Here is a 12,485-nt window from a genome sequence, read left to right as displayed (position 1 = left end):
TTATAGAAAGAGACAATAGAGTACTTATAATAGTAAGCCGTAAATAATCTTATATCTCATTAAATGAACTACACATGTCTACACAGTAATTCATAATTTCACGTTACAACTATCTTAAGTAAAGCCTCAGACAATGACCTATGACAATGGAGAAACAAATTGTAGGGCTTTATACGTAATTGTTTCGAAGTTCTATTTTCCGGCGATATGATCCTTTTGTCTTGGTGTATGTGCAAATGTACGAGGCATATTCAAAAAATAAGTATATATGGGCATTCTGCTAAGTGGAAAATCGTTGTCCTAAGCAAATTTTCAAACTTTTATGCTCCCAAATAGTAGTTATCATTAAAATATACTCAGAGCAGTAACCTCAATTTAATTCTTTTGATTATAACAAGTAATCACCACCCACTTAGAGACACGAAAAAATACACATGCTAAAATATATTGTAGAGAAATGCACGGAAAATCCGTCGCACTAAGTAGTTTGCAGTTTTCGTTTAATTAACCCTAATTAAAACGAAACTAGCTGGAACCCGGAAGCGAATACTTGCTAATTCTACTGCTACATACAATTATATACACTATATATTTTGATTAAGAATAAGGATGGTAACTCTAAAGATCTACTTCCTGCAGCATTCATACTTAGTTAATGCAATGAGATATTATCCAGTCGACATTCCTTGTGTTCGCGGTTAAGGTTAACTTAACCCTGAAAATTCTTCAATTGAGATTCTAGCTAGCCCCCTGTTTGTATTAATTTTGTGAACTTGAATGGGTTTATTATATTTATCCTTAAATCGTATGATCTTGTAAACAATTAATCTATCTATTTGTACATCTCGTACATGGCCTAACTGGAATTCGTATTAAGGAGCAGATTATGTATACAAAAGATATATTTATGTAGTAAATACTCAATATACATCAGTGATTTTTATTTTTATTTTTAAACTGTATATAAAAAATCAGTGGCGCTACAACCTTTTATGGCTGGGCCTGAGATTTCTGTATCTATTGTGAGATATTATTTTGTTCCCGACTTTTGATATGAAACGCGAACCTAGTTATGGTTACCAGCCATATAGCACGTTTATTTGCAAAATTTTCCCGAGAAATTTTCCGACTTCAAATATTATGTTACGTTAGAATTTCCTTTGTTCCATATAAGTTTGGCTTTAAACTTTAACGGGCTGTGAAAGCTTCAACTATGTGAAATGCTTAAAACCTAAGTGTACTCTGCGGTCATTGATAGTAATAATCCGTTTCTTGCCAATAATGCTTATCTCTAGATAAATGGTATCTTCAAACACAAAACTCCGATGGAGTCGAATACAGTAAAAAGTTTCGTTATGACAACGCTTTCCAATCCTGATATCATTTTGATTCTCCAGTTCTTTTTTATTCTCAAGGAATAATTATAGGGTAGATTCACAGGGAAAAAAAATCTCTTTAATATATTGGTTATAAATATTTTATCATGTTGGACTACGACTACCATTCTCAATCGTTATATCACTGCAAATTTAATTAGAAACTTTAGATAAACTTTTTTTCTTACTCCCGTGTTGTAATTATCATTGCAATATCCCACAACCTAATATATTATGGTCAAACAAATAGCTACATGCATTCACAGCCTGTTTTATTCTGATACAAATATAATTTGAAATCTGAGGGAATTCTTTGGTCTCAAGGTACAATTCTACCTCACCAAAAGCTAATCTAATAATATATTAAGGCCAAACAAAAAGTGTAGCGCCGTAGCTCCGTAGCACTGTAGATCAACGTTTCTACGTTGTATATAACGATATACCTTATAAAGCAGGCTACAGGCTACATTTAGATTTACGGTTATTGTAAATCTATAATATTACATGCCGACAGCTAATTGTATTTTTCGGCTATACAATGAGCAAAGACAATGACGAAAGACGAACTTGGAGAAACTTATGGTTAACACAGAAGGCAAAAGATCTCACATGAACTGCCGGTTAACGAGAGATATATTTCATGCTGTCATGAGATGGTGTAATAGTACGTTTTATATTTTTATATTCCAGCAAAATATAAATTATGTGTATAAAAAAATCATTGTCACATTTAGTTAAGTGTCAGCCGAGCTGGTGGGACAGTTCTTCCGCAATATAAACTAATCTACACTAACTTAACAGCTTCCCTTATCAGACGTTTCCGCTGTCTAGGTATAAGTAACATTTGAAAAAATTTAGATACAACATTGACAATGTATCTCATTGTATTTGACAATAACATCCCAATTTAAGCTAAAGTTACACTACAAGCTTCTTTTGTAATGATTTGCTAACAAAACATTCAAAATACGAGGAAATTATCAGTATATCCGGACAAAAAACAAATGCATTCCCGTCGGTCGAGGTTTCCGGTTCCGAAAGTTTTTGTGGCTTTGAGGCGAATTCCTTGCAAGAAACTTGGAATGTTATACCAAAGTTGTAATAGTATTTGAGTGCTGGTGATGTTTTTATTGATGACCTGTCATATTTAGTTTTGATACTATTGGCAAGAAATATGTGAGATATTCTTTTATTCAACAAGTAAGAAAGACTAAAGACAAAAGTGTAAACAGTGTAAAAAGTTATTTAAGTCTAAGTTTATTTATTTCAACAGTTCTACATGCTTGAATTAGACCGCTAAAAAGCCATGTTAACAATTTTTTTTTTCACTATTAAATTGTATTATGTGCAATAAATAATAATATTCAATGTTACTATATTGTAATATAATTTTGTACCTATGCCTATGCCTATAGTATGCCAAATTTTGTAACTATAGTAATGCTATTTACTGGTAAACGAATGAACGATAATAGGACGTTGGGCTGACGTATTCTCATTTATTATACACCCGTATACTCTAATGATGTAAGACAATATTATAAAGGGTATAACGTGCCAATCTATATGTATAATCCGGTGTTCATTTGTTTGTGCTTGATTCCGGCTGTGCAAAAATGTTGTGCACAATTTTAACGCTAGAAAAAAAAATGAGGAAACCGGCATTTTTTTTATAAAAACCGGGGCAAATGCTCCTACAGGACGTCCAAAAATTCGTCGCAATCAATGGATACACATTTTTAGTGGGTGCGTTGCTGGCTTTTGAGGGAGTTGTACACTCTTACTTTGAATACTTTTTGAATTAGGAAAGTTATCTCGCACTTACATTCATTCACCTGTAGTAAGAAAATTTTTGACCATGATGTATCCACAGGTCTCCTGGATAAGAAAACGGGATCTGCATATTTTAACAGCTGGAATACTCACATACACTTCCGATCAGAGATTTCAGGTATTTGATTTTCTTTTTATTAAATATGAAATTTGAAATTGAAATTTAGTATTATTTACTTTATCATTTATTTTATTAAGCCTTTATTACTGATATATAATACAAGGTATATATCACCACTTGTTTAAGTTACATACTTATATATCAGTTGTAGCGGTATTGGTGATCAGCGTGTCCTGTGACTCATAATCCAGCTGCTTCCATAGTTTCCAAATGTTAGCCCTTTATGTCGCAAAATTTTAACCCTTCTTGTCCAACTTGCGCCCCTATTCTGTTTATATCGTCTGCCCATCTCTATCTGTCTTCCTCTTTTCCTTTTTCCATCTCGTGGTTGCTATTCTGTAAAATTATTTTCCTATTTCAACCTGCTATGTCTTTTCATTTGCCTGTTCTAACGACTTTTCAATTGCCTTATTTTCTTTATAATTTCCTTTCGTCGTTAATCCTATCTCTTCTGCGGAAATACACATAGTGGGTGTAACATTACACCCGCCATGCTTCTTACCTTATTCTTTACTTATTGGGTATGTTCTCAACTTAAAAAGATGTTTCTGAGTGAGGTAATTTAAATTATTTACTTAAGATCTTTTTAATGCAATCTTTTGCGTGTGAATAAAATTTCAATGATATCTGAATATGAAATGCTATTACGAAATGTTTAAATATCCTATTATTTAATGGAAGATGTAGTTGAAGGCTACTGCAGAGTCAGTAATTACTTAAATTTAGATTGATCACTTCAATTTCATCTTAATTATTTGTCCAGAGGCTAAAGGGACTCTACGCACGGCCTTTTTAAATCAGGCTAATAGTTATTACCATAAAAGTAATACCTCTTTTAATAAATGAGTAGAGGAATTGTTAAAAGATTATTTCGTATGAAAGATTTTAAATACTAAAAATATGTATATTTTTTGATATATAAAATTTTTTTTTGTTGTTAGTGCGAATTTTAAATATACTGAATACATTTTTAAACACATTGTCTTACACGCATATAAATATGAATGGCGCAAATTCGAAAGAAGTTTTAAAAATACGTGTTCCAAATTCAAAATAATTGAAAAGTTTTTGTGTAACAGTATTTATGGCCAGACAAGTTATATAAATCTTTCAGTGCGTGGGTTTTTAATTAAACTCATTCTAGACGGCTTGATTAAATTATGACATTTATCGGGATTCAGGAATGTTCTAGATTTAAATTTTGTTGATTTGTTATGTAAGTCGTGTGTCATCTCTCAGTTAGTCGACAAATTACTGCAAGAATCAATAAAGGAAAATTATAATCTAAATTGAATGCTTCTGCAGGTAATCAGACCGGACAAATCGGAGAATTGGACTTTACAAATAAAGTTTCCGCAAGAGAGGGACGGCGGTATCTACGAGTGCCAAGTCAATACTGAACCCAAGATGTCGCTGGCATTTCAACTGAATGTTGTTGGTGAGTTTCTAATCTATTATGTTTATTCGCTCTATAATATTGCTATATATTAACTAGCCGCGTCCTGGCTTAGCTCGGTAGGATCATATCACCAATGCGCTAACGATGTGTTTTGATAATTATCCTTATTTAGAATGGCCCAGTGGTTGCAACATGCGACTCTTATCCGACGTCGTAGGTTCGATCCCCGGCAGTGCACCAATGGGCTTTCTGTCTGCGCATTTAACACTCGCTCGTACGGTCAAAGAAAAGCCGGCAAGCCAACCCAAAAAGTCGGACATATGGCAGGCACCAATGGTTGACTTATTATGACTGTGCAGATAGAGGAACCTAAGACCCTTTTAGACTAGGCCTTAGTTTAGCCTTTTGTAGTAATTTTAATAAAGAAACAAACTGTATTTTTGTATTATAACGAAGAAACTTAATAACTTCTTGACTGATTTAAAAAAATCTTATTTTGAATTTAGGACGCTACATTATCCCTGAGTTTACATTTATTACCAAAAAATGTCCAGCCGTCCGAAGCTTGGGCTGGTTTTATTAAATTAATACAATCATAGAATGGAAAGCTTTCGGAAAATTTATTCGCGTAACAAAATGTCCTAAGTCACCTTCACCTCTTATGCAATTTGCGCACTTCATAACTAACAAACACCAGAGACAAGTATTATAACACATTTCGTCGCTTTTCTTTTCCAAAGTGGAGCAGTACTTAATTAATTTTATAAAATTGTATAATGTTTGAAACAATGAAACTGGTTCATAGCTACCTCATTTGTTAGGAAAGTTTCTTGCAAGTTCAGACATCGCTTGGCACTGCACTTTTCGCTTTTTGTTAATTCATTCATAAATCAGTAGATGTCGCATGCAATTAATTTAGTATCTTTATTGATTTCAATAAGATCAATCAAATTATAAAGGTACTAAAAGTGCGTGCGTTCAAAAGACACATGTCAGAAGTTAAATTTCTTTGTAAATAAATTATTACTAAGGTAAGAGCCCCAATTAATGATCATGTACCAGTATATGTACACTCCAGGTATTTGTTTATCTATATGACACTGTATACGTGATAATGATACTATAAATAAATAAATAAATCAGCGTTTACTGCACAAGATAACAAAACGAATACATCAACCAATAGCGTGTATTTTTCTCGATCTCCCTTTCTCACTCTCTCTCAATCGATCTCAATCGTTCTCTCCCTTTTCTTCGACAAAAACGCTGCACATCTTCGTGACGTTTCATCAGTAAAAATTCTACCATCTAAAGAAGTTTTACTTCAAAAACAATTGGTCAGTTATTTCGTCTTTCAATGTCAGTACGAAAAATATGTAAGTACTAAGTAAATAAATGGCCGGTAAAATTGGTGGAATGGGTAGTTCGATAAATAATTCGGCAGTTTTAGATTACGTTTAGGGTGGCCCACTCGTAACTGCCCATTTAGCTATTTTACTGCTTAGTTATGATCCATTTTATAATTTTTACGACGACTTAAATTGTTAATCTATAGACACGATACGACAGATGACAGGCGGAAAGAAACTTGAACACATAGCTGATCCTATGTCCTATATATATTTTTATTTTATAGGCACATCTAACCTGTCTACAAAGTAAAAATAAATGTATTCAGATATTTAAGCTTATATATAAAGTTATCATCAAACCAAATTACACTTGGCGAGTCTACCAAATGTTTACAATTCCCATAGGAATAATTTCATACTTTCAAATTTCATTGAACCCCATTCTCTTACGTATTGTTGAACACTTCGCCCCAATATGAAATAAATACCGAGTTGAAATAAAAATTAAACGCAAATAACAACCAAAACATGTTTAACACAAAGCACTTATGTAAGCTGTTTATAAAATATCTTTTACGCAGAAGCCGACATTTTGGCATTTTGCACAGATTAAATTGTCCAATGACATTGTTGGAGCTATAAAAGGTGGTGCGGATTAATCTGAAATTTGTACCAGGTTTTATCCAAGATTTTTTATTTTTCCAGCGATTTTTCTTCCGAGATTTTTATCTTTTATATCTAAATAAGCCTCGTTTCACGCCGAATGAATGAGTTCCAGCTTTTGTTTGATATTAATGATAGCGTTTTGTTTTCGTTTTTAACTTTAAAAATGTTTTAACAGAATAATTAACAAACAAATATATGTCTGCTACATTAAAAACCTAGAATTGCTTTTAATATCTCTCTTTTAAAACTTATAATTTTACCTGAGGTGTACTATTGTTAGGAGTTTGGCGTGATTTTATAATAATACCTAGGTAACACTGAAAATCTTTAGAATATAAAAAACGGCTTAATGTAGAAAGTTGCCGATACTTTTTACCATAAAGTCATAATAAATTATATTTATATTAACTTGTGTAACAAGAGTTTTAGATTTACCGTCAATTCACAAAAACAAACGACGAATGAATGTAATATACAGATTAGGTTACCAAAGAGTTCTAAAATTAAAATTCAAAAAAGTTTACATTAGCAATGTTTCTAACTGGCCAGTTCGAAACATTTTCAGTGTTACCCACATATTATTAACAAACAATTATATATAGCAGCTTAAAATTGCTTTCAATATCTCTGCTTAGAATCTATGTCTTTTAAAATTTATAATTTCACCTGAACGCTTGAGGTATAGTTAGACGTTTGCTGTTATTTTATAGGAAACAATTTGCTTTTTTTTCACATAAAATTCTGAGATAGGTTCACAATTAATCTATTTTCCTTCTTTTGGTACTTCATTACTGGAGGTCCTCCATTACTGAATATTGCTCTTCACACTCATAAAGCGTGTCTTGTCTACATACATAAATGTTCACTTGCTTACGATACGAAGCCATGTTTTTTTCCTTCTACTAACACGCCGTTTGCCCTATATTAAATCTATTAGACGTGACAAATCATTTACTTAGGATTTTTTCAGAAGCACTATGACAGTCTATTGCGAATGTTTTTTGCACATATTACGGACGTAAGTCTTATGTTGATAGTATTTTATAATAATATAGCTTTTTATTTCATAAATATAACATATAAATAAACATCGACACAAGAAGTTAATAGTAATAAAAAAATCTTCTTTTTTTTCTCTTCCAAAGCGTTCCCAAATTTTTATTTTGTTTTAAATATAAATACGTGATTTAGAACCACAACATAAATTCCAGTCATTATATAGTTTATTCAACAGAAAATCTTGATAGCACAATTTTAGTTTATATTATGCATCTTAAACTAAAATTTATTTTTATTTTACTTATTATTGGACATGTTTCCAATCTCAGAATTGACAAATTGATGTAAATATGGCTTTTCAAACTCAAACTCAAAATCAAGATATCTTTATTCATTTAGGTAAACATGTACACTTATGAACGTCAAAAAACAAATTAAATTTACATTTATCTTGAATTCCATATCATAGTAGCTTTTTCAAAATATTAATTTTTTGAATCATGGCCGATTTCTTTGACTTTAATTGGACGAGAGAAAACGTATTTTTATATATTTTATATGTTTTCTCTGGATAAAATTCTGAATATTCAGATGTCTGCAAATTTCGAACTTCACCTTGGGCTAAGTATTCGGCCATCGAAGACATGCTTAGTCGAATTAATTAGCGACCTTGGTCATAAATTAAGTTGGCATCACTGTGACGTCATAAATTCAATTTTATGTAAGCATCCATAACATATATAATGAGTAATATCTGAAGTCACTGATTGGGTCACTCAAACACTCTCATAATTATATTTCTACGTCCAAAAATTGTTATTTATAATGTAAGTTGGTGGTCAGCTTGCAGTGACATCCATTCCTAAGTTATGATATCCTTTGGTATGTGTATTCAATTATGCAATAGTATTGTTAACATTTTATCAGAGAGCGTAGTGTACGCTCCGATATTCCTAGATAATTAATTAATTAAAAACAAAAAAATATTAATCATAGAATAGAATGAAGTTCTACTTAATCATTATCAACGTCACAGAATAGATAAGTTATTTAAAAAAAGGATAGTTTCTATTCATAAATAGTGTCTTATTAAGTTTTTTAAGAACGCTTTTACGCCACCACAACAGCGCCGTATTCGATTTTTAAATTGGCTCGATATGTCATGATAATCAAGATGGCGGCTTCATGTTACGTACTTTTTAGAAATTCGAATTCTTACAGAACTCACGAGTTTTAACCAAAAATTCAAAAAAAGGTACATTCACAAATAAAAGTTTTCCGTCTATTGTGTTTTGTAGTAATGTTTTAATAATATTAATATACAAAATGTTTTGTCAACAGAAGCCAAGGCACATGTCCTGGGTCCAGCTGATTTGTACGTAAAGACTGGCAGCTCGCTGGCCCTGACTTGCATACTGAGTCAAGGACCCCACGATCTTGGTACTATCTTCTGGTATAAGGGTATGTAAATATTATTTTTCTATATATATATAGAAAAATAATTTTAATTTATTTGGGTGTTTAAGTGATTTTACTATAATTTAACAAAAAAAAATTGATTTGCTTGAACCCGGCATTGGTATAGTGTTTAGAACAGATACTAATTTCAACGTACATTACAAATATGCTTGCTATCATATTACTTATAACCTAAAGGTTAAAGCTCACTTGGGGTTTCGTACTTAATCCATAATCGAATTATGTATTAGTATAGGTCGTTCAAACTTTATAAATTACCATAAATTTGCGCGATCCACTTTCAGTCGCTTTTGCTCCTAAGGTTAAACGCACACGATAGCCTTATTTTTCGTGGAGATACTATATTATTTTACAATTTGTATTTACAACTTGAGGCACAGTTTTCCATGTATCTAATTCCCATGTGGAATGCCCATCGATTTCCAACACAATAAAATTCCTTCAAAAATAGACTATATATACCTACTCATAACGTGTCGCGAGTGCCATCTTTCTGCATGATTGTCTCTGGGGTTAATGTCAGGTGATCCCTTGAACCTTCCAACTGAATAATCCATATGCAATATTTCAATTTTTTTTACTACGAATGTAGTTAGAGTGCGAATCTCATGCCTGAGTCGTAGGTTTGAGCCCCGGCTGTGCATTTAACATTTGCTCAAACAGTGAAGGAAACCAGCTTGCTCTAGGCGTGTGGCACAGGAGGCTGATCACCTACTTGCCTATAATATTGACAACAACATGAAACATAGTGAAATCTGAGGCCCAGACGTCAATATTGTATTGCTTATATATAATAGAAACACATACATTTATTTAAACTTTATATTGTTAAATCGGCTTGAGTATTAAATAAAGTTGTCATCATTTTGTAAACATGTAAAATAAAACGAGTTTTCTAGTTGAATAAACATAGACATACCCTTGTATTCACATTTGATTAACTTAAAGTTATTGGGTTTTGGAGAGTCACCTTGGATATCGTGTGAAAACAGTCTAATTCCAAGACATGTGTTTGCTCCGTAAATTGAGATGGGTTTGAGTGCTCTTGAAGTAGTTAATTGATATTAATCTGATTATATTAATAAATCTTAGTAGACAGGTCATGAACATATCACTGTTTTGTTACTAATTTTAAGTAATCGTTTGTATTTCAGTGTTTGTCTTTTATTATGAAACGATATTTTAAAAATTAAAATTAAAATTAATTTTATTTAAAATTTTCCTCATATACCTATAACAGTATAACTACAGTTGATTTTGTATTGCCTTTCAATAAAATGAAAGTATCGTTATCCAGCGATTCTAAAATTTATCCTTTGACGTTAAAGTCTAGTGTTAAAACGTGCACTTCTATAACTCAGGCAGTAACCCTATGTAAAAACAAAGATCGCTATACTAGTACTAGAAGCAAATAGATTGAAAATTTGAAGTTACATAAGTTGGATAGTAAATGCCAAAAGAAACATTATTGACGGTCTTATAGCAGACCCATGCGACTTACAGAGAAAGATTTCGGGATTAGCGTGCATATGCAGGTTACTCAATTGCGAGTATTGCATGATTCTCGTTTGCGCTGCATTTACAACTCATATATATATATATAGGCAAGTAATTAAACGTCATCGATCCAATTAATTTGCCTAGCAGTTTCATCAACTGGCTGAACATCTTTCAGGACGTTAATCAAACAGCTGATTAAGCTAGTTGGCTGCGACATAATTATTACGATCTAAGAAAAGTTGCATCCTCATTCGTTTAAATATCAAAAATCATCAGTCGATTTCACTGTCATCCTTTGTCATTGTAAATTAATATTCCATCCTTTAAGCAATATCTTCAGCTCATTGAATTCGTACAATGGAATATTTTACTTTGGAATTCATTTCTTGCCATTCAATGTATTGTAATGGAGTCAACCTGAAGGAATTTTCTTGATAAAAGTGACTGTTAAAATGCTCATAGATAATAAATCTGATTAATAGTTTATAGCTAGCTAGCTTTGATTGAATGCTCAAGATCATGTATTCAGAGGAGTTTTTCGGATAAACACCTGCAGCTGAGTATCATCATCGGATGTATTTCCGAACCAATTCGACTTAGGGTCCTTCAAGAAAAGAGCGTAACAATTCTTAAATGGCCGGCAACACGAGCCCTCTCTGGCCCCTGTTCTATAAAAAAATAACCAAAAATTTATCAATCTTACTTCCTTGCTGCAGTCACCAGTGTATCTCATTTTATTAGCCCTTCCCGATATTCCCACACTTTTTTAATCGCCAAGTTTTTTCTTTTACACAACGTTTTTAAGGCAACCATTACACCATGTTCCATATGACATCTGGAGTAATAAAGAATAATAAAATAAATTTAAAAAAAAGATTTGTCTTCTATCTATCAGTAGGAGGCATGGTGAAATAGGAGCACACTTACATACTCGTGGGAACAACACTCAAATACATAGTAGAAAGAACTAATATCATTTCAGTTATTAGTTGATTTTCATACACATCATTAATACGAGTATTTATTGTCAACAGGATCAAATATAATAGAATACAAGGAAGTTGAAGCGAATGATATTGTGGAACAACCAAGGGTCCGGTTGAAGACTGAATGGACGGAACAGCTCACTTCTAGGTTGACGATCAGCAAGCTGTTACCTACTGACAGCGGGAACTACAGCTGTGTGCCGACTATGGCAGAGTCTGCGTCTGTCAATGTACATGTTATTAATGGTAAGGAATATTTTAAAATACATTTACGAGTAAAGAACATTTGGTGAAATATTTTGGACAGACCACTTCGGTTTGACACGATGTTCAACCATTTTTATTTGATACAGTTAGCTTAATAGATGATTATTGAAACAAATATTTGGAAATATAATGCCGTAGCCGTAGTAGCAGAAATTTTTATTTATATACTATGATTCCTAGCCAAAACATTCATTTTGTATCACAAAAGTGCTCTATTACTCATTTCTTTATTAATAGAAATAATTTATACGTAAATATTTTCCTTTGGAGAATATTTTTACGGCGTATATTTATGTAATGTCGCAATAAAATTGTACAAATTTTATTCGAATTAAAATTGTATAAATACAGGTTATTTTTGCGAGAACATCTGCATATGTATGAGAGTTGATGTTAATTAGAATTCAGATTTTATATTCAATTATTAAAGCCTCCGAAAAGGGTTTTTTTTCAGCAGCAATGGCATTGACAACCAAAAAAAACACGTTTGTTTCACCGGATGCTTAG

General features: G+C 32.1%; 1 protein-coding gene across 1 annotated transcript in view; it reads left to right on the top strand.

Annotated features, from left to right (window-relative positions):
- LOC110999396 (lachesin-like) overlaps positions 1-12,485 on the top strand; it is a 111,013-nt gene that overhangs the window by 96,293 nt on the left and 2,235 nt on the right. Inside the window, exons 4-7 of the mRNA XM_022268425.2 lie at positions 3,250-3,327; positions 4,636-4,768; positions 9,088-9,207; positions 11,760-11,957. Of these exons, the coding sequence (XP_022124117.2) occupies positions 3,250-3,327; positions 4,636-4,768; positions 9,088-9,207; positions 11,760-11,957 (529 nt within the window). The remainder of the gene's footprint in view (positions 1-3,249; positions 3,328-4,635; positions 4,769-9,087; positions 9,208-11,759; positions 11,958-12,485) is intronic.

The sequence above is a fragment of the Pieris rapae genome, chromosome 18, assembly GCF_905147795.1.
Source record: "Pieris rapae chromosome 18, ilPieRapa1.1, whole genome shotgun sequence".
Lineage (NCBI taxonomy): Eukaryota > Metazoa > Arthropoda > Insecta > Lepidoptera > Pieridae > Pieris > Pieris rapae.
The sequence above is the reverse complement of the archived record's forward strand: the minus strand, read 5'-3'. Positions and strand labels throughout refer to the sequence as shown.